Below are 21,608 nucleotides of genomic sequence, written 5' to 3'. Positions count from 1 at the left end.
AATTCCTGAAAATGCTTGAGCCCGCCTGCGTTTTTCCGGACACTCCTTGAAAATGGTCCGTTGCCACCCACAAACGGTCTGTTCCTGTAAATCACCTTGCGAACGCTCGTGCGAATGGATCCTCTGCACCATCCTGTCGATGACAGCCGATGCCTGTTGTAGCCGCCAGACGCACCGGCGCATTGCGGCTCATACGCATGCACAGTTTGGATCTGATCACTCGCTGGGCAAAAACGAATTAGGCCCTAAGACACATGGTGTTAGTAGAGTTGCACAGAACCTATGTACTTAGGATAGTGTAGCTGTATGAGGATACATCTATATACACTTGAGGCCGTCATATTATTTACAGGTTGTAAGGGGCAGGTGAAAGTGCTTGTGATTGGCTGTTTGCATATACTGTACACTGCTGATGCTTATACAATAAGTGCTTTCTTTGGTGCTCTGGCATATATTATGCTATTTTGTGCTCGTCTAAAGGGGCCCATCCATCAACAATCTATCGGCGCAATTTTGCATTTTGCTGATGATTGTGTAAAAAAAAAAAATAGTCAAAATCCAACATGCTGGAAATCCTTGTTTCACTGATTCCAACCCAAAAATGATCAGAATCGGCAAGTCGAGGATTTATAACATGGTGGATTTTGCTGATCAACAGAGAATTGGTGACCGGGAAAAGTGGTGACGGCTACTGTTAACATATATAAACATATATGCAATGTTGTATGTAGTATATGTGATGGCTGTCTTACCCAGGGATCAACCGCGCCGCTGTGTTTCATTGAGCCGCAGCTGCATGGGACACAGCACTCTGCTACTTTCCTCTATAAGCCTGCCCCCAGACTCCCATTGGCTAGTTTCACAGGAGTCTGTGGGCGGGCTTACAGAGGATAGACAGGCTGAGTGCTGTGTCCCATGCAGCAGCGGCAGGTCAGTGAAACACAGCAGTGCTGCTGATCCACGTGTAAGGCAGCCAGCACATATATTACATACAGCATTACATGTATGTTTATATGTGGTAACCGCTGCAGTCCACAGGCAGCAGCCACCACCGTCAGGAAATTGGATCGGAGAGAGATGGAATTGGACAGCTGATGTATGAGCCCTTTAGCTGTTAGTGGTTTCTGCTGTACATATTAAAGCACTTTATGTTTTTCTAGATACCTAATAGCGGAGGAGAATTCTGTAAGTAAAACAAAAGGTTACAACCATAGGCTTAAGTCTATGTGACATAAGCATCAGCCCCTGTATGTTTTGTTTAGCAGTCGTATCTCCAGAGCCGGCCATAGGCATAGGCAAACTAGGCAATTGCCTAGGGCATTTGATATGCCTAGGGGCATCAGCAGCTTCTGCTGATTAAAATGATATGCGGCATGCCTATATTCTGTGTGTAGCATTTCTTATGCAGATACAGCCACAGTCTCACACAGTATATAGGCATGCTGCATATCATTTTAATCAGCAGAAGCTGCTTGTGCATCCTAGCCACATAGCAATGCAAATAAGATGCATTTTCATAAAAAAGGTGCCCGACGTTAGCATTGAGGCAAGATTTATGAGGACACATCTGTATCCAAGCAGAGGCAGAGGTCACAGTGTTAGTGGCAGTGTGAGTGCTGTATGCATGTGAGTGGGTTGGTTGTGCAGTAGTGTTCAGAATATGTGTAAGGAGCATTATGTGTGTCATGTAAAAATGCATTAAAAATGTGCAACATATGTGTAAGGGGCACTATGTGTGTCATTATGTGTATAAAGGCATTAATAATGTGCGGCATATGTGTAACAAGGTACTACTGTATGTGTGTCATTATGTGTATAGGGGCACTAATAATGTGCAGCAAATGTGTAGGGGGCACTATGTGTGTCATTATGTGTATATGGGCATTAATAATGTGCGGCATATATGTAAGGGACATTATGTGTAAAAGGGCATTAATAAAGGTTTTTTGAGGGAAAGACAAAAAGTCTGAAGGATAATGCACAGGTATTTTTTTCAAAAATTCACAGAAACAATTATATATAACCAACCAATAAATAAACTATAATAAGGGCTAAAAGAAAGGAGGCCCTGGTCAAATTGGAACTAGGTTGGAGGTGCGCCACTAAGCTGAATTACAATGTTTTTCTAGACGTTATTAGTGTAAACCACTAGTGGGTTCATCACTAAAAGAAAGGCTTAGTGTGTGGCGCACTCTTTTGAAATATTGATACAATATTAAAACATAACTTTTATTCAATCTTTTAAAATAAATCTCTATAGCCAGGCAAAGCAAATCATCTGATAGCCTGAGAGTGCAGAGTAATGGAGTAATAGCCCTAAGATCAAAATATCATGATGATATATGATTCTACAATATGGTTAGGGTAAGTAAAATATTGGAATACAAATATAGATTAATAGGAAAAACAAAAAATTATTCAAGCTGAGTGAGTTATTATTCAGAAATTATTATTGCTAATAGGTTATTAATTCAAGGAATTTTAATTTAGGCGACTCATTACATTGGTAGTCTATTATGATTTTAAGGACACTGGGGCAGATGTATTAACCTGGAGAAGACATAAGGAAGTGATAAACCAGTGATATGTGCAAGGTGATAAAGGCCCCAGCCAATCAGCTCCAATATGTAAATTAACAGTTAGGATCTGATTGGCTGGTGCCATTATCACCTTGCACATATCACTGGTTTATCACTTCCTTATGCCTTCTCCAGGATAATACATCTGCCCCACTGATTGTTACAAAAGCGAGGCTTGTACCTAAAAGGAAAGTATGGAAGTATTGTAACATAAAGCCATCTTTTACACCAGTCTACTGTTCAAGACTGCAGTAATAGTGCAGATGTAAATTGATACAAAGTTATGTCCACCAACTCGCAACAACTATATGGCTGACATAACAATAAATACAAGAGATCAGATAATGAATAAACTGTCTCTTGTGATTACATTCATAAGAACTGTAAGTGAAAGAAAGTTATAAACAAGATAATAGATATTTCAAATGATTATTACAAACTCACAAATGGAATTAATTTATTGAGTGTAGGGGGACACACAATTGGCTGATCTCACTCCTCTGAAAAGGAGGAGTCAATATATACTTAATTAGTAACCAGAAAATAACTGTTACCCCACTACGTATTGATTAGGTTTCTAGTGCCTTTGAGTTAGAAGCTGGTCTCAAAAAGATACATCGTGTATAAACATAGGTACTATAGCCCCAGTGCATAAGAGAACCATGGATGGTATTATTAGAACATACATAGACCTCTTTTAATGTCCTAAAAACCAGGACTATTCAACACAGATACACCCAAGGATGGGATAGCCAATCAATTTTCCAAAAAGATATAGTTAGACCCATTTATCAGCGTGTCAAATCTCCACATTTATAACCACTCTATGGACTGGATTCATTTATGTGGTGATATATGACATTAATCAGTAGCTATGCAAATGTGATTTTCTTATAACTAATTATTATTACTGTTACAGCTTACGGTTATAAATTTCATATGACACACACATTTTTTTCAAAACATTTTGGAAATACACCAGATAGGAAAAGGAATGTAAAAGAGAGTCCCTGGTGTGTGGAAACGGATTCCCTTTCTACTGTTGCCCCATATGCCACAGTCTGCGCTCTCAGGCTATCAGATGATTTGCTTTGCCTGGCTATATAGATTTATTTTTAAAGATTGAATAAAAGTTATGTTTTAATATTGTATCAATATTTCAAAAGAGTGCGCCACACACTAAGCCTTTCTTTTAGTGATGAACCCACTAGTGGTTTACACTAATAACGTCTAGAAAAACATTAATAAAGGTTGTCATAATGTGTAAGGCGCATTATGTTTATAAGGACATTAATAATGTGTAAGGGGCATTACTGTGTGGAATTATGTGTATAAATGCATTACTAATGTGTGGCATTATGTGTATAAGGTGCTCTACTATGTGGCATTGCATATAGAAAGGGCACTACTGTGTTGTCTAATGTGAATAAAGAGCAATAGGGTGTGGTGTAATGTGAATAAGGAGCAATTCAGTGTGATGTAATGTGAATAAGGGGCTCTACTGTGAGGAGTAACGTTTATAAGGTATAGTGATACTACTGTGGGATGTAATATGAATTATGGACACTATCGCATGATCAAATGTGAATAAAGTTGCAGTACTGTGTGGCGTAATTGGAATTGGGGTTACTATTTTGTGGCCATGCCCCGTGCCAGCAAAAACATACCAATTTTTGGGCTGTGCGCCAAATGCGCGAACTGTTCCTATTTAAAATATAGGGGGAACAAACACCAAAATAAGGACTGCTATGGGTGAGGGGTGATGGTGCTAGGAAAGAGGTGCACTGTCAGAGGGGGAACCAGCGGTGGTGCTAGGGGGCACCAGACAAAATCTTGCCTAGGGCATCATATTGGTTAGGGCCGGCTCTGCGTATCTCATCAATATTGTGAAAAACCCTCACCTCTTTCTGCTTGGGATCCTGTGGGTAGACATCAGGTGGTCCAAGTCGTGGTCTTTTCAGAGGTCTCTGCTCATAGCTAAGAATCCCCAAAGCAGCCATGACTTTTCATGATAATCTGTGCTGGAATTAGGTAGGGCACAAGGAGTCACTGCAAGGAGACAGAATAAACTCCCAGCAAATCTGAAAGTACAAAAAGACAGATACCAGTTAGTTAGCTCCATTCAGTCTCCAGGAGACAAGAACGTGTGAGTCACACACTACTGCATGATTGCTTCAGGTCTGGTGAGCAGAAAGCAGTCACATGCTTGGGTGCGAAGATACCTACAGTAGAGGAGTGTGACTTCTCAATCCTGACCTTGAGACCTCACCCAGCAGTTGTCTTCCCCAGAAGGGGACAGGTGTATTGATACATCCACTGCACTTGTACTGCTACTGAGGTTTAAGAACACGGTTTGAAAACAACTGAACTAAACACATTCCTAAACTATCAGGGGAATAACTAATGTACAGTATGTTGTCACTTAGGCTCTGTCACATACAGTAGATAAATGCTGCTACTGCTTTAAGCAAACATCACGTTCATTTGAAAGCACTGTTTCCCTCTCACACACTAGTGCATGAGCTTCAGAATGTTGCATTTGCATGGCACTGAAAAGGTGTGTTTTATCCTTACATCCCCCAAGTGCTTTCTTATCCAGAATCAGGCACAAATGGAGTAAAAACAGAAGAAGTCCCTGTTGTCTACCTTTTCCAGGTCAACCTGTTGACCCTGCGACCTTTTGACCCTGTTGATCTTTTGCATGTCGACCATTTGGAGTTGCCCCATTGACAGTCTACCTTTTTACTGTAGATCTAATGAACCACACTCTCCTGGGAGACATGTAACATAAGTAAGTACACCATAACTATAGAAAACACTACTTTATTTTCATATCTGAAATGCATTGAAAACAAACAGTGGAAAAACGGAGCACGTACTTTGCATAACTAATCTACAAAACTCATTTAGGAAAAAATAAATTTGACACTTCTGAAATAAAGAAACATTATAGCATAAATGCAAATTTTACAGTGAAATTAGATTTGCCGGAACGTCTAGAGTCTACTACAAAGCAGTTCTTGGACTGAGCACAGACATGCTGTTGCAGGAGGAAGCCCTGGAATAGGGATTTAGCTCTGGTTTAACATGGCACTATGATTGGGCGAGTGGGGTAACAGTCATTGGACTAGTGAGGTAACAGTGACAGTGCGAGGTTGGAGGGCACAGTTATTGTTTCAGCACTGGAGGAGTATAGAGAGAAAAGAGGCATGCAGGTGTTTGTGGAATGGGATCCGGTCAGGATCCCGGTGTTCGGGATGGCCGCAGTCGGATTACTGACCCTTTAATCCCAACACTGTTCAGAATACCAACGCCGGGATTCCGATATCGATCGCAATGTCGGCACCGGGATTCCGTCTTCCGGCATCCCAAACTGAAGTATTTCGGGGCTACTTAGGGTTAGTCCGTGGAAGGTTAGGCTGTGGGGAAAGGGATAGGGGTAGGCTGCAGAGGGTAGAAGGGTAGGCCCCTTTCACGCTAGCCGGCATAGACCGGCACGGCAAACTCCCGGACGGCTTTTTGCCATGCCGAGATTGTAATGAATATATTAGCCCATCGGGTCCTTTCACACGGCACGGATATGGCCCAGTCGCTGTGCTGCAGCCAGAAATATCCACTGAATGGTCTGTTTCACACACGCCGGTTTTGACCGGACGGCAAAAAGCCAGACAAAAGTTATCCATTTTTTTGTCGGCCGGCAGTGCCTTTCACACACAGGGGCTTTGAACTGTGTTTAATTCTGTGCGCATGCACAACAGCAGTGGCACAAAACACCCGGTGTGTGTGACAGAGCACATTCACGCACACACACTTCACGGCCTTCAGGGACGGCACGGCCGGGCAGCCGTCCTATTCAGTGGATATTTCTGGCTGCTACACAGCGACTGGGCTGTGTCCGTGCTGTGTGAAAGGACCCAATGGGCTTATATATTCATTACAATCCCGGCACGACAAAGAGCCATCTGGGAGTTTGCCGTGCTGACTAGTGTGAAAGGGGCCAATAGGACGGCTGCCGGCCCGTGCCGTCTCTGAAGGCAGTGGAGTGTGTGTGTGTGTGAATGTGCTCTTTCACACACACCGGTTGTTTTGTGCCACTGTTGCTGTGCATGCGCACAGTATTAAACACGTCTCAAAGCCGTTGTGTGTGAAAGGCACTGCCGTCTGACAAAAAAAACTGACAACTTTTGTCCAGATTTTAGCCGTCCGGTCAAGACCAGTGTGTGAAATATCCCTTAGGGTTAGGCTGCAGAGAAGGAGAGTTAGGGTTAGGCACCACCGTGTTAGGCTGCGGGGGTAGGAGGGTTAGGTTTAGGCTGCAGGGAGGGTGGGTTGAGTTCAGGCACAACCGGGCAGGGTTAGGGTTAGGCTGCGGCAGGATGGGGGGTGGTACTTGTGGAGGGTTAGGGTCAGGCTGCGGAATGGGAGGGTTTGGGTTAGGGAGGTTAGGCTTAGTATACCTACCTAGTAGTTGTCGAGATCCTGCGCGTCGGGATGCCCCTGTCGGTATTCTGACCGCCGGCATCCCAAGCGCTGGGATCCCGGTACCATCCCCATTGCAGAGTACGTGATGAATAGATATACATGAATATTTTAAATCGGTTAGAAGGCCACAAACATGTTAGTCAATAGGTCATGGTTCGAAATTTGCAGTTTTTGTTGGACGCTCATATTAAAATGAGCAACTTGCAAAAAATTTTATTCTTTAAAGCTATTTAAACTATTTTTAATCGTAAAATTGTAACACTTTCTTAATTAACACTTTAATTCAAACAGTAAACTGTACTGATTATTAAGTACTGATTTCTGTGTTCGAATTCGTCCTTTGAGTTCTAATCAGGTCAATAATATCAATTTAAGCTTAAACACATCATTGCACAGGCACATTCCACAGACATGAACCTGCACGAACATAGGGGGTCATTCAGACCTGAAAGCACGCTAGGATTTTTTGCCGCGCTGAATTACAGGTCAGAACTGCTCATGCATATGCGCCGCAATGCGCAGGCGCGTCGTACGGCTACAAAGCGGATCAGTGCTGGGCGATGGATTGTATGAAGAATGCATTCGTACAGTCGATCGCAAGGAGATTGACAGGGAGAATGCGTTTATGGGTGTAAACTGACCGTTTTCTGGGAGTGGTAGGAAAAATGCAGGCGTGTCCAGGCATTTGCCGGGTGGGTGTCTGACGTCAATTCCAGCCACGGACAGGCTGAAGTGATCGCAGCGGCTGAGTAAGTCCTGGGCAACTCAGACACTGCACAAAACTTTTTTGTACCGCCCGGCTGCACATGCGTTCGCACACTTGCAAAGCAAACATACACTCCTCTATAGGCGGCGACTATCTGCTCGCAGCAGTGCAAAAAACTCCTAGCGAGTGATCGGGTCTGATTTAGGCCCATACTGTAAGGCCTAATTCACTAAGGATTGCAATTGCTAAGCTGCATACCACCTCCTCCCTGCATTTGCGATCACATTGCTTCTGCAATGTTAATTTGCGACGGCAGGCTGAGCAGGCCTAAGCTTTCTCAGCCTTGCCGTCGCAGTGCGGCTTCCGAGGCCAAGGAAACTGCGTCTCGCGATGCAGTCCTCGGCCTCACCACTCCTGGAAAACAGGAGCGACACGCCCCAGTTTTCCCCAACGCTGGCCGCCCCCGCCCTTGTCCCACCCCCTGTCACTCAGGCAGAGGCGTGTGCATTGTAGAGAAGCGATCGCAGGACCCATTCTGCACAGGGGTCCTGCGCAGTCCCCGAACATCGGCTAAATTCAGTAAGGATCGCTTTTGCCTCCCACCAGCAAGAAGAAAACAAGACGCGACGGTGACAGAGACGCTGTGACCTATATCCCATGCCCAGCCAGCCCCCAAGGTGCTCTCTGCGCCAGCCGCGGGAGCGTGATTACATCACAATCATGCTCCCAGCAGGCCGGGAAGTGGAGGCGGTGTCAGGTGCCACACTTTCAGGACTACCCGGCATCCTCCTAGCGCGCAACGCATGCGCCGGGGGGACGCTGGAGACTTTCGCCATTAGTGGCTTTGTTTTTAAGTACACCCCAAGCAGTCCGCAGTGTACATTCAGGTATACGTGTACCACAGGTTGGGAACCACTGGTCTAGACCAAATGCAGAAGGGATGGGGCAATAAGAGGCTGCATGGATCTAAGCAGCCCTGAATGCAGGTGCACTGTGGGGTATGCAGTTATGTTACCTCCCCCTACATCCCGCCCCTTCACAATCCCGACAGTCGGCATGCTACGACACCCATAGGGTGGGAACAGAACCCGTGGCGGCTAAGCCTGTAAGAGGCTTCTGGCACACTCCCCCGCCGGCATCCTGCGGCTGGGGTCCCGGCGTCTGGATGCTGCCTGCTGGGATCCTGGCTGCCGGTGAAACGATACACACCCCACCGTGGAGCCTATTAGCTTTATGCTAATAAGGCTGGTATTCGTAATACGGAGACGCACACTTGCAGCTTCCTGCGGTGGTGCATTTCCTTCTCAGTGCGTCTTAAGACCCGCCATCAAAACTTGCACCAGCTATATGGCGGGAGCAGTTTCTCCGTATGACCGCAGCCTCCTGTCTGAGCAGCTGTGCGTCTTTCTACACAGCTGCTTACAGCGACACATCTGCATCTGCTTAGCAAATTCCTGTTACCTCCCAGGAATACCCACAGACCGTGCATCTGATTGTGTTCTGCGTCTCTGAACGCTAACAATCGGGAAGCATGTGCTGTGCGGTCACTTGTGCGGAATTAAAACATTGGCCAACTGCGTGCAGCATCAACACTGCTTGCGAATCAGAATCAGGCCCTTAACGTGCTAGTAAAAGAACAGAGTGGTATGAAGCCTCCAAGTTGAATAGAAGTTACAAAGGACTGAATATTTATTGTAACTAATTTAGCCATGTATAAATGAAATTAAAACATAAGTGTATAATTGCACACTTTAGACTCCATTTAGGACCCGTTGATGTGTAAATATACTGTTATGCTTTTACACACTAAATAAAATACAAAACACAATAACTAAGGCAGGCACAGATCAGTGGGCACTTGAAATCTCTGGCATATGAAATCTTTATAGAATAATAAATGCTCTTTGCTTATTAGATTGGTTGATTTGCCCCATATAACCCTCCTTCAAATCAGGCTTGTCACATTGTCCCATGAAAAATTCTTGGCAAACTCACTGCAGACCTGTCTGATCCTCCTATGATCTCATGCTATACAGTAAGGGCAGCAATTACCTCTGTGCTGCTCCCTGAACCTGTTACTCCTGGCAGCTCTGCTAACACTTCCCTTTACTGCAACGGTTAATAATGTACAAATCATGCCTGGCTTTAGAGCTGGTGGTACCAATGTAGTAGATTTTTTTCCCCTTGCGGTTGCTAAGCAGGACTCCTACACAAAAGCAGGGAACTATTATAGCAGCCGGCTGCTGTATCTGGTGTGTGCACTTCTACTTGCCTTGGCCTCAGGCTATGCAGCACTGGTGTCCGGTCTCTCTCCGGTGCCTGGTAGTGGGGTGACCTCCTGGCCAGGTTACTTGCTGGTGTCACCAGGGATATGGTGCAAGCCGGGGATGCTGCAGATTTAGTGCCTCAGCATCAGCAGCAGATACAGATGAGTGGGGGCAGGGAGAGTGATGACAAGGCTTGCAGATGATATTGAGAGCAGGTCAGTGAACAGAGCGGATCTGTGCTGCAGGCTCTGGGAGGGATCCGGTGAGTGCTGCAGTGCCTGCAGAGCCCTGGCTCTGATCAGCACAGCATCACCATGCACTTGCTCTTCCAGCTGCAGCACAGGCTGACGTCTGTCAGGCTGCCGGTTTCCAACCCACTGCACAGCTGGCCACGTCACGGGGATGTTAAAGGGGAAGGACACACATTTGAGTCTTGATTCATTTTCATTTACTCAACTTTTACCTGTACTTTGGTGTATTCTTCTCATCTTCCTGAGAATGCTGATACTATATATTCATTAAGTGTGATAACAGAAACAAGAGTGCTACCCACACACACTTTGGTTAGACAAAATGAATAATATACTTATTATTATTATTATTATTATTATTATTATTATTATTATATCCTGATCAGTATTTTGAACAAAACACAGTATGCATGAAATTACTTTCATTGTTTACAGGAAGTCAATTAAATAAGAGGGCTCAGACTCTACTGCGCATGTGCAGATCACTGGGAAAATGGCGCAGTGGCCATTTTCCCAATGATTTCTCTACTGCACATGTGCATAACACCGTGAAAATGGGCGCTGCGCCTTTTTCACAGTGATTCCACAGCACTGCTGGCGATGGCACGGGACTCCGGAGGAGTAAGTATTCAAATAATGGGTGCAGTGGGTGCCCCCTTTAGACTTACGAGCCTGTGTGCACCACACACACTGCACCCGTTATAGATACACCACACCCCAGGTTCTCAAACTCGGTCCTCAGGACCCCGAACAGTTCATGTTTTCCAGGTCTCCTCACAGAATCGCAAGTGAAATAATTAGCTCCACCTGTGGATCTTTTAAAATATGTCAGTGAGTAATGAGTACACTTGGGCATCTGTGGACCGAGTTTAAGAACCACTGGTATGCACTATTATAAATCTGTTAAAGCAATGTGTAGTTCATGCAATATAGATACTCGGCCTGATTAAGAGGTGAAGCTGTGTCTTTGTACACAGCGGTACTGCCAAAATATGCTAATACCATACCTCCCAACATGTCCCTCTCCAGGAGGGACAAAATGCTCTGCTTCTGGATTTTTTCTCTTAATTCAAGATTGCCGGCATCTGTTTCAAACAGGTAATGGATAAGAAAGGTGTTTCAGCACAGGTGATGCAATCCTAAATTAAGAGGGAAGTCCAGGAGCAGAGCATTCTGTCCCTCCTGGAGAGGGTCATGTTGGGAGGTATGTAATACTGCAGGCAATGGAATGTGTGTGCAAGTGTTGGTATTACAGCATTATTTAGGCACACACCAGTGGATGACTCAAACTGCTACACCTGGGCGCACCTATCTCCGAGAGCATCCCTGCCCGCCTGGGCGCGCACGTCCATAGCGGAGACACTCCCCATTAACTTAAATGGAGAGCGTCTCAGCGCCTTGGCAGAGACGCTTTGAATGGGAGCGTCTCTGTGCACTCCCACGTGACTAGGTGGATGGATCGTCTAGTCACGCCGGGAGTACTAGTTTGCGATGGAGCCGCCTCAGATGAGCGCGGCTCCATCTGTATATGAACAGCCACTCAGTGGGGTCTATTCATGAAGCAGTGAAAAGAGTGGAGAAGTGAGTCAGTGGAGAAGTTGCCCATGGCAACCAATCAGCTGCTCCATACAATTTTAAAGTAAGCAAATTATAACTGTTACTTCAATGCTGATTGGTTGCCATGGGCAACTTTTCCACTGGCTCATTTCTCAAAACTTTTCACTTCTTCAATAGACCCCAGTGTTACATGTACACTGTTGATGGAGTGGAGCTGCAGAGCAGTGGTTCTCAACCTCGGTCCTCAAGTATCCCCAACAGTTCATGTTTTCCAGGTCACCTAACAGTTGAACAGGTGTATTCATTACTTACTGACTCATTTTAAAAGACCCACAGGTGGAGCAAATTATTTCACTTGCAATCCTGTGAGGAGACCTGGAAAATATGAACTGTTGGGGGTACTTGAGGACTGAGGTTGAGAACCACTGTTATACAGTAAAGAAATAAGAAAAAAGATGGCCCCTGCACATTCTCAATACTGATCTTGGGGCCATCTTGTTGGGATAGGGCATGAGGCATCCCTGGAGGACAGTAAGACTAGAGGGGGTAATTCAGACCTGATCGCTGTTGTGCTTTTTTGCACAGCGGGCGATAAGGTCATAACTGTACATGCGTATGCACCGCAATGCACATGCGTGTCAGACAACAACAATGGGAATCGCCGGTCAGCAACAGGACGCACGGGCGTTCGCAAGGTGATTGACAGGAAGAGGCCTTTTGTGAGTGGTAACTGACTGTTTACTGGGAGTGTCCAGAAAAATGCAGGCATGTCCATGCGTTTTCAGAGAGGGTGTCTGACAGGGATACGGTCATTAGGTCGACACCACTTAGGTCAACAGTCATTACGTCGACCACTATTGGTCGACATGCATTAGGTCGACAGGGTCGCTAGGTCGACATGGTCATTAGATCGACGTGTACTAGGTCGACAGTTCAAAAGGTCGACATGAGTTTTTTATTAAAAAAATAATTACATTTTTGAACTTTTTCATACTTTTACTACTACAATTGGGAACGGTAACCTGTGCCGAGCGCAGCAATAGCTGAGCGAGGCACCTTGCCTGAAGCATGGCGAGCCATGGGGACACGGTGCACTAATTGGGGTTCCCCGTCACTTTACAAAGAAATCGACACCAAAAAAAGTAAACTAAACTCATGTCGACCTTTTGACCTGTCGACCTAGTACATGTCGAACTAGTGAACCTGTCGACCTAATGCATGTCGACCAATAGTGGTCAACTAACTGTCTACCTAAGTTGTGTCGCCCCAACGACCCATACCGTCTGACATCAGCTCCGGCCCCGAAAAGCCTCCTCTGACCCTTCTGAAGGAGTAAGTCCTGGGCTGCGCAGAGACTGCACACAGTGGATTTTTGCAGCTTGGCGTATGCATGGGATCGCACAGCGAATTTACACTCCCCCTGGGGGTGGCGACTATCTGAACGCAGGACAGCAAAGTTAGCAGCCCAGCGATCATGTCTGAATCCCCCCCATAGTCTGTGCAGTAGCACACTCTTCTTTCTCTAACGTCCTAGTGGATACTGGAAATTGAAGATTACCATGGAGTATAGATCGGGTCCATTGGAGCCTGTCACTTTAAGAAATTAATAGTGTGTGCTGGCTCCTCCCCTCTATGCCTCTCTTTGCAGACTCAGTTTAGAAAAATGTGCCCAATTAGCATTCTGTTGCTCTCCAGATGGTTTTCTTCAGAAATTTATTTTAGTTTGTTATTTTCAGGCTGCACTGGTTGGCAACCATTCTGCCTGCATCGTGGCACTTAGGGGGTCCCCCCGACCGAACCAACTTCCTCAGAGTTAATGGTTCGTATCCCAGCTGACAGGACACTGAGCTCCTGCGGTGATGTTTCTCATACCCCTCGGGTGTAAGCCCACGCAGGCAGCATGCTGAAACAGATGAAGCAGACGCTGTGCGGTGAGTAATACACCGGGGTCCTGGTTAGCGGAACCCCGGGGCAAATGGTGGCATGAAGGGACAGTGATCACCCGGGCTACGAGCCGCAGTGCCCACTGTCTACCCACACTGGCATTATATTGGCAAAAAGGGGTTGCACACTCTCTTTTTTACTAACACAAGGAGAAGTCAGTATAAATAACATGTAGGGACCGCATGCCATTATGAGCGTGGGACCAGAGGCTAAACGGCGCCATTTCCTGCTGCTGCTGCTCTGAATAGGCTACATGCAGAGACTGCTCCTCCACAGGACCCACTGTATCACCAATTGCATGGTACCAGGGGGTTATAGTGAAGAGGGGAGCACATAGTCAGCGGTTATACCACTGTGTGGTAAATTACACATAAGAGAAACCCAGCGGGGCACTGGGGGTAATTCCAAGTTGATCGCAGCAGGATTTTTTTTAGCAGTTGGGCAAAACTATGGGGGTCATTCCGAGTTGTTCGCTCGTTATTTTTTTCTCGCAACGGAGCGATTAGTCGCTAATGCGCATGCGCAATGTCCGCAGTGCGACTGCGCCAAGTAAATTTGCTATGCAGTTAGGTATTTTACTCACAGCATTACGAGGTTTTTTCTTCGTTCTGGTGTTCGTAATGTGATTGACAGGAAGTGGGTGTTTCTGGGCGGAAACTGGCCGTTTTATGGGTGTGTGCGAAAAAACGCTACAGTTTCTGGGAAAAACGCGGTAGTGGCTGGAGAAACGGGGGAGTGTCTGGGCGAACGCTGGGTGTGTTTGTGACGTCAAACCAGGAACGACAAGCACTGAACTGATCGCACTGGAAGAGTAAGTCTCGAGCTACTCAGAAACTGCACAGAGAAGTCTTTTCGCAATATTGCGAATCTTTCGTTCGCAATTTTGATAAGCTAAGATTCACTCCCAGTAGGCGGTGGCTTAGCGTGTGCAAAGCTGCTAAAAGCAGCTTGCGAGCGAACAACTCGGAATGACCCCCTATGTGCACTGCAGGGGAGGCAGATATAACATGTGCAGAGAGAGTAATAGGCCCTACACATTATGCGATTGGCCACCGAGGTGCCCGACGGCCAATACGGCCGACGGGCGACCCGGCGGCGGGGGGGCAGTGACGGGGGGAGTGAAGTTTCTTCACTCCCCCCGTCACCCGGCTCCGTAGACGTGCAGGCAAATATGGACGATCTCGTCCATATTGGCCTGCATGCACAGCCGACATGGCACCAGCGATGAACGAGCGCGGGGCCGCGCATCGTTCATCACTGGTGCCTCCACACTGCACGATATGAACGTTATCTCGTTCATTAATGAACGAGATCGTTCATATCGTGCAGTGATGTCGGCCAGTGTGTAGGGCCCATTAGATTTGGGTGTGGTGTGTTCAATCTGCAATCTAATTTGCAGTGTAAAAATAAAGCAGCCAGTATTTACCCTGCACAGAAACAAATAACCCACCCAAATCTAACTCTTTCTGCATATGTTATATCTGCCTCCCCTGCAGTGCACATGGTTTTGCCCAACTACTAACAAAATTCCCGCTGCGATCAACTTGGAATTACCCCCACTGCTCGGTCTGGGGTGTTGTGTGCTGGTCCCAATCCTCTCTGTGTTACTCCATTCAGGGTGGTCTGGAATAAGTGTGCTATCTCCCTAATACTGCACTGGGGGGGTCATTCCGAGTTGTTCGCTCTGTATTTTTTTCTTGCAACGGAGCGATTAGTCGCTAATGCGCATGCGCAATGTCCGCAGTGCGACTGCGCCAAGTAAATTTGCTATGCAGTTAGGTATTTTACTCACGGCATTACGAGGTTTTTTCTTCGTTCTGGTGATCGTAATGTGATTGACAGGAAGTGGGTGTTTCTGGGCGGAAACAGGCCGTTTTATGGGTGTGTGCGAAAAAACGCTACCGTTTCTGGGAAAAACGCGGGAGTGGCTGGAGAAACGGAGGAGTGTCTGGGCGAACGCTGGGTGTGTTTGTGACGTCAAACCAGGAACGACAAACACTGAACTGATCGCAGATGCCGAGTAAGTGTGGAGCTACTCAGAAACTGCTAAGAAGTGTCTATTCGCTATTTTGCAAATCTTTCGTTCGCAATTTTGATAAGCTAAGATTCACTCCCAGTAGGCGGCGGCTTAGCGTGTGCAAAGCTGCTAAAAGCAGCTTGCGAGCGAACAACTCGGAATGACCCCCTGTGTTTCATACTAATCTATGGGTTTTCTGCTCAAGCATGTCTGCAAATAAGTCTGTGTGTACTTTATGCAAGGCTAGGTTTACACCTTCCTCACAGGGGTCACTAATGTGTACCCAGTGCTCACTACCTTTACAGCAGTGGCGTAACTACTGCCCCCGCAGTCCTCGCGGTGGCTTGGGGGCGAGGGGCTGCGGGGGCGCCACTGATTTAGAACAGATTGACATGCGGACGAGCGTCCGCATGTCAATCTGCGATCTCCTCTCCCTCCTTGCTGCGGTGCCTGCTCCCCCGGCTCTCCCCCCCCCCCCCCATGTGTTGGAGGGACACGAGCGCATCGCGCGTCTCTCCTGTGTCCCTCCTGGCTCTCCCCCGGCCGGTCTAAGGAAGCAAGTGCCGTTCGTGAGCTCTGATTGGCTCACGAACGGCACTTCCTTTATTAGACAGCTGGGGGGGCCGGAGGAGCAGGCACTGGGGCATATACCCGGCACTGGGGACATATACCTGGCACTGGGGGGGCATATACCTGGCACTGAGGGCATGTACCTGGCACTGAGGGCATATACCTGGCACTGGGGGCATATACCTGGCACTGGGGGGGCATATACCCGGCACTGGGGGCATGTACCTGGCACTGGGGGCATATACCCGGCACTGGGGGGCATATACCTGGCACTGGGGGGGCATATACCCGGCACTGGAGGCATATACCTGGCACTGGGGGGGAAGCAGGCACTAGGGGGGAATATCTGGCACTGGGGGCATGTACCTGGCACTGGGGGCATATACCCGGCACTGGGGGGGCATATACCCGGCACTGGGGGCATATACCTGGCACTGGGGGGGCATATACCCGGCACTGGGGGCATATACCTGGCACTGGGGGGGAAGCAGGCACTGGGGGGGAATATCTGGCACTGGGGGCATATAACTGGCACTGGGGGGGCATGTACCTGGCACTGGGGGCATATACCTGGCACTGGGGGCATATACCTGGCACTGGGGGGGAATATCTGGCACTGGGAGAATATCTGGCACTGGGGGGGCATATACCTGGCACTGGGGGCATATACCTGGCACTGGGGGGGCATATACCTGGCACTGGGGGAATATACCTGGCACTGGGGGGGCATATACCCGGCACTGGGGGCATATACCCGTGACTGGGGGGGCATATACCTGGCACTGGGGGGGGGGAGCAGGCACTGGGAGGGAATATCTGGCACTGGGGGCATATGCCTGGCACTGTGGGGGAATATCTGGCACTGGGGGCATATACCTGGCACTGGGGGGGGGGGGAATATCTGGCACTGAGGGGTCATATACCCGGCACTGGGGGCATATACCTGGCACTGGAGGGGGGGGATATCTGGCACTGGGGGCATATACCTGGCACTGGGGGGGAATATCTGGCACTGGGGGGGAAGCAGGCACTGTGGGGGAATATCTGGCACTGGGGGGGGGGGGGGCATATACCTGGCACTGTGGGGGAATATCTGGCACTGGGTGCATATACCTGGCACTGTGGGGGAATATCTGGCACTGGGTGCATATACCTGGCACTGTGGGGGAATATCTGGCACTGGGAGCATGTGTGGCACTGGGAGCACGGCCCTAGCAACAAGCACTACCCCCTAGCAACGAGCAGGACACCCAGTGCATGAAACCCCTGGCAACGAGCATGACACCCTGAGCATGAAAACCCCTGGCACCGTGCATGGAACCAAGAGCATGAAACCCCTGGCAACGAGGAGGTAATTTAAAAGTAATTGGAAGCCTTACTGTAGAACTTAATGTGTAATGGGCATTACGGTGTGTGGCATAATGTATCACGGACATTGCGGTGTGTGTCATAATGTATCAGGCATTACGGTGTGTTGTATACTATATCACGGGCATTGTGGTATGTGGTATAATGTCTCAGGATCATTGTGGTGTGTGTCATACTGTGTCACAGACATTGTGTGTGCTATAATGTATCAGGGGCATTGCAGTGTGTAGCATAATGTATAACTGGCATTGCGATTCCTGTCATAATGTGTCACAGGCATTACGGTGTGTGGCATAATGTGTCGGGGGCATTACGGTGTGTGGCATAATGTGTCGGGGGCATTACGGTGTGTGGCATAATGTGTAGGGGGCATTACGGTGTGTGCATATTGTGTCATGTGCATTATTGTCAGTGATCGCAAAAACGCGCCATGGCGCGTATTTTACCCAGAAACAGCCGCCCGGGACTCACATTTAGAAGATGAGCGGGTCCCACAGGACGCGCTCATCTGAATATGTGTTTGCATGTGTTAAGCCTGTCAGCGGAATGCAGGAGGTGACTGGCTGTTTCCTCGGCCAATCACCTCCTGTAGTCTCCATCCAATCACAGCCTGCAGCATCTCCCGCTTTGAATCCTGCTCCCCGCCAGCACATGAATCTGTGCTGCAGGGCTGACAGACTGGCCCCGCTCATCCGGCTCCACTGCCGCTCTGCCGCCAGCACCCTCCTCTGCGACTGGGAGTACAGCTCCGGATCTGCCCGCCGCCACCCCCCTACCCGGGACCCGCTCAACGCCCCACCGAGACCCGACAACTACCTTCCAGCAGGAGCCGTCCGGGCTGCGCAGCTCCCGCTGTAGGTAAGCAGTAGACAGTGCTGCATCGCCCCGCTTCACCTGGAGTAGCTGGTGCAGATGCGGGATGTCCGGGGGCTGCAAGCTCCGTGTGTGCAATGTGAGGCCGCTCAGAGTGTCAGGGCCTCACTGACACCATTTTTCTGACAGCACAGTGCAGTGAGTGCACTGGCACAAGTAGCCAGCCGGCGCCGCAGCATGAAGGAGCTATCTGTGAAATCGCAAGCAGAGGCTGGCAAGAAGGAGCTCCTCCGATCGCTTCCCCTGACGGGCTGGCCACTGCTAAATATACCAGTATATCAGTCAACTGTGCAGTGACACTGACTTTCCCATTGCACTTGGGGCTCCACTACTTTGACACAGTTGGAACTGATTATCGGTATATTTAGCAGTGGCCAGCCCGTCAGGGGAAGCGATTGGACGAGCTCCTTCTTGCCAGAGAACAGCCTCTGCTTGCGATTTCACATAGAGCTCCTCCAGGCTGCGGCTACTACAGGCGCAGGCTGGCTACTTGTGCCAGTGCACTCACTGCACTGTGCTGTCAGAAAAAATGGTGAGTGTCAGTGAGTTGCTGCTGGGGGCGGAACCACTTGTGTCAAACGGCCCCTTCGTGCAACTGGAGGTGATAAGTGAGTGGTTACTGCAATGTGCCTCAGTGCTCTACCAGGCGCATTGTGTATAATAACGTGTTCTACCTGGCGCAATGTGTATAATAACGTGTTCTACCTGGCGCAATGTGTATAATAACGTGCTCTACCTGGCGCAATGTGTATGATAACGTATTCTACCTGGCGCAATGTGTATGATAACGTGTTCTACCTGGCGCAATGTGTATGATAACGTGTTCTACCTGGCGCAATGTGTATGATAACGTGCTCTACCTGGTGCAATGTGTATAATAACGTGCTCTACCAGGCGCAATGTGTATGATAACGTGCTCTACCTAGTGCAATGTGTATAATAACGTGCTCTACCAGGCGCATTGTGTATAATAACGTGTTCTACCTAGTGCAATGTGTATTATAACGTGCTCTAACAGGCGCATTGTGTATAATAACGTGTTCTACCTGGCGCAATGTGTATGATAACGTGCTCTACCTGGCGCAATGTGTATGATAACGTGTTCTACCTGGCGCAATGTGTATGATAACGTGTTCTACCTGGCGCAATGTGTATGATAACGTGCTCTACCTAGTGCAATGTGTATTATAACGTGCTCTACCAGGCGCATTGTGTATAATAACGTGTTCTACCTGGCGCAATGTGTATGATAATGTGCTCTACCAGGCGCATTGTGTATAATAACGTGTTCTACCTGGCGCAATGTGGCTGATAACGTGCTCTACCAGGCGCATTGTGTATAATAACGTGCTCTACCTGGCACAATGTGTATAATAACGTGTTCTACCTGACGCAATGTGTATGATAACTTGCTCTACCTAGCGGCAATGTGTATGATAACTTGCTCTACCTAGCGGCAATGTGTATGAGAACATGCTCTACCTGATGCAATGTGTATGATAACTTGCTCTACCTAGCGGCAATGTGTATGATAACATGCTCTACCTGATGCAATGTGTATGATAACTTGCTCTACCTAGCGGCAATGTGTATGATAACATGCTCTACCTGATGCAATGTGTATGATAACATGCTCTACCTGGCGCAATGTGTATGATAACGTGCTCTACCTGGCGCAGTGTGTATAACGTGTTCTACCTGGCGCACTGTGTATGATAACGTGCTCTACCTAGCGGCAATGTGTATGATAACGTGCTGTACCTGGTGCAAAGTGTATGACGTGCTGTACCTGGTGCAAAGTGTATGACGTGCTGTACCTGGAGCAAAGTGTATGACGTGATCTACCTGGATCAGTGTGCATAGGAGGTTCTACCTGGTGCAATGTGTATAAGCGCCACTACTGTGTGGTGTAATGTGAATTGACACTATTATGTGGCCACGCCCCTTCCCTATGAAGCCACGCCCCTAAAATTTTGCGACGCGCCTACGGCGCGCACTACCTGTTCTTTGTCGTCTAAGTGGTCTAACACCAATTCACTTTCTGCCTAAGGGCACCAAAATGTCTAGTTACAGCTCTGGTGCAGGGTGTCCTGCATGCTACACAGCCCAGCAGCATTGTCACCCCATCCCCCCATCTTGCAACACTTTTGTAGTGTCCAAACAAGATTAAAATTAATAAGAACCTTCATTCCGATGGGACCCAGAAAAAGACCGGTAGGACCCCAATTTTTAAAAGTGAAGGGTCCCTGGGACCCACTTTTTTTTGGCTCAGCGCGATCACTGATTGTGTGTGGAATAATGTCTAAGGGCCATTGCAGTATGTGGAATAATGTATACTGGGCATTACTATAAGGAGGAAAAATGACAAATAATGTAAGGGGCATGAATCAGGATTATTTTTCTTTCCTGTGGTGGCCAACGTCTGGGCGTGCAGGTTGCAAAACTGGGGTATAAGGTAGTCTTTTCCTGCAATGCCACGCCCTCCACGCAAAGCCACGCCCATTTCGACAAAGCCACACACCCTTTTTGCCAGCGCGCGCCGCAGGCAATTACGGGGTGTATGGGGGGGGGGGGCGCCGAAGGATTTTTTGGCTTGGGGGAGAAAAATTTCTAGTTACGCCACTGCTTTACAGGGTAGTAATGTGCAGGAACCTGAGTGGATGGAATCATTTAAAACTATGATTACAAGTATTAGTTAGCTACGGCTAAACAAGAAAGACAGACCCTGAAACAAACTATGAACACGTTCATGTAAGCTGCTGCCGACCACAGGCAGGCTCCTCAGCCACCCCTGTTGGTCTCTCATAAACGCACTCTTCCACAGTTATTGCAATCTGACTCTGATTCTGAACTACTAGAGTTTTATAAGGGAAGTGCAGAGGTGGACGAGGATAATTCCTTGTCCCCAGGAGTTGAGGCCCTCATTTATTCTATTAGAGAGGTACTCAATATCCTAGATAAGGAAGCAGAACCGACAGAGGAATTGTTTTTTAA

At 47.9% G+C, this 21,608-nt stretch overlaps 1 protein-coding gene across 7 annotated transcripts in view; it reads right to left on the bottom strand.

Moving 5' to 3' along the window:
• The window catches only part of MED12L (mediator complex subunit 12L), a 1,138,385-nt gene extending 1,127,039 nt beyond the window's left edge, over positions 1–11,346 (bottom strand). For 4 of the 7 annotated variants that reach the window (XR_010175887.1, XM_063916058.1, XM_063916059.1 and 1 more), the window contains exons 1-2: positions 11,293–11,345; positions 4,481–4,660 (exon numbers count right to left, since the gene is read on the bottom strand). Coding sequence is in view for 6 of the 7 variants with exons in the window: in XM_063916058.1 (XP_063772128.1) it covers positions 4,481–4,579 (99 nt within the window). In the remaining variant the exon portion in view is untranslated. Of the gene's footprint in view, positions 1–4,480; positions 4,661–11,292 lie in introns of all 7 variants that reach the window. The other 3 variants (XM_063916055.1, XM_063916056.1, XM_063916060.1) reach the window with 2 other exon arrangements.
• Between the last annotated feature and the right edge of the window lie 10,262 nt (positions 11,347–21,608).

This window comes from Pseudophryne corroboree, chromosome 4, assembly GCF_028390025.1.
Source record: "Pseudophryne corroboree isolate aPseCor3 chromosome 4, aPseCor3.hap2, whole genome shotgun sequence".
In the NCBI taxonomy this organism is placed as follows: domain Eukaryota; kingdom Metazoa; phylum Chordata; class Amphibia; order Anura; family Myobatrachidae; genus Pseudophryne; species Pseudophryne corroboree.
This window is presented reverse-complemented; position numbering and strand designations above follow the sequence as displayed.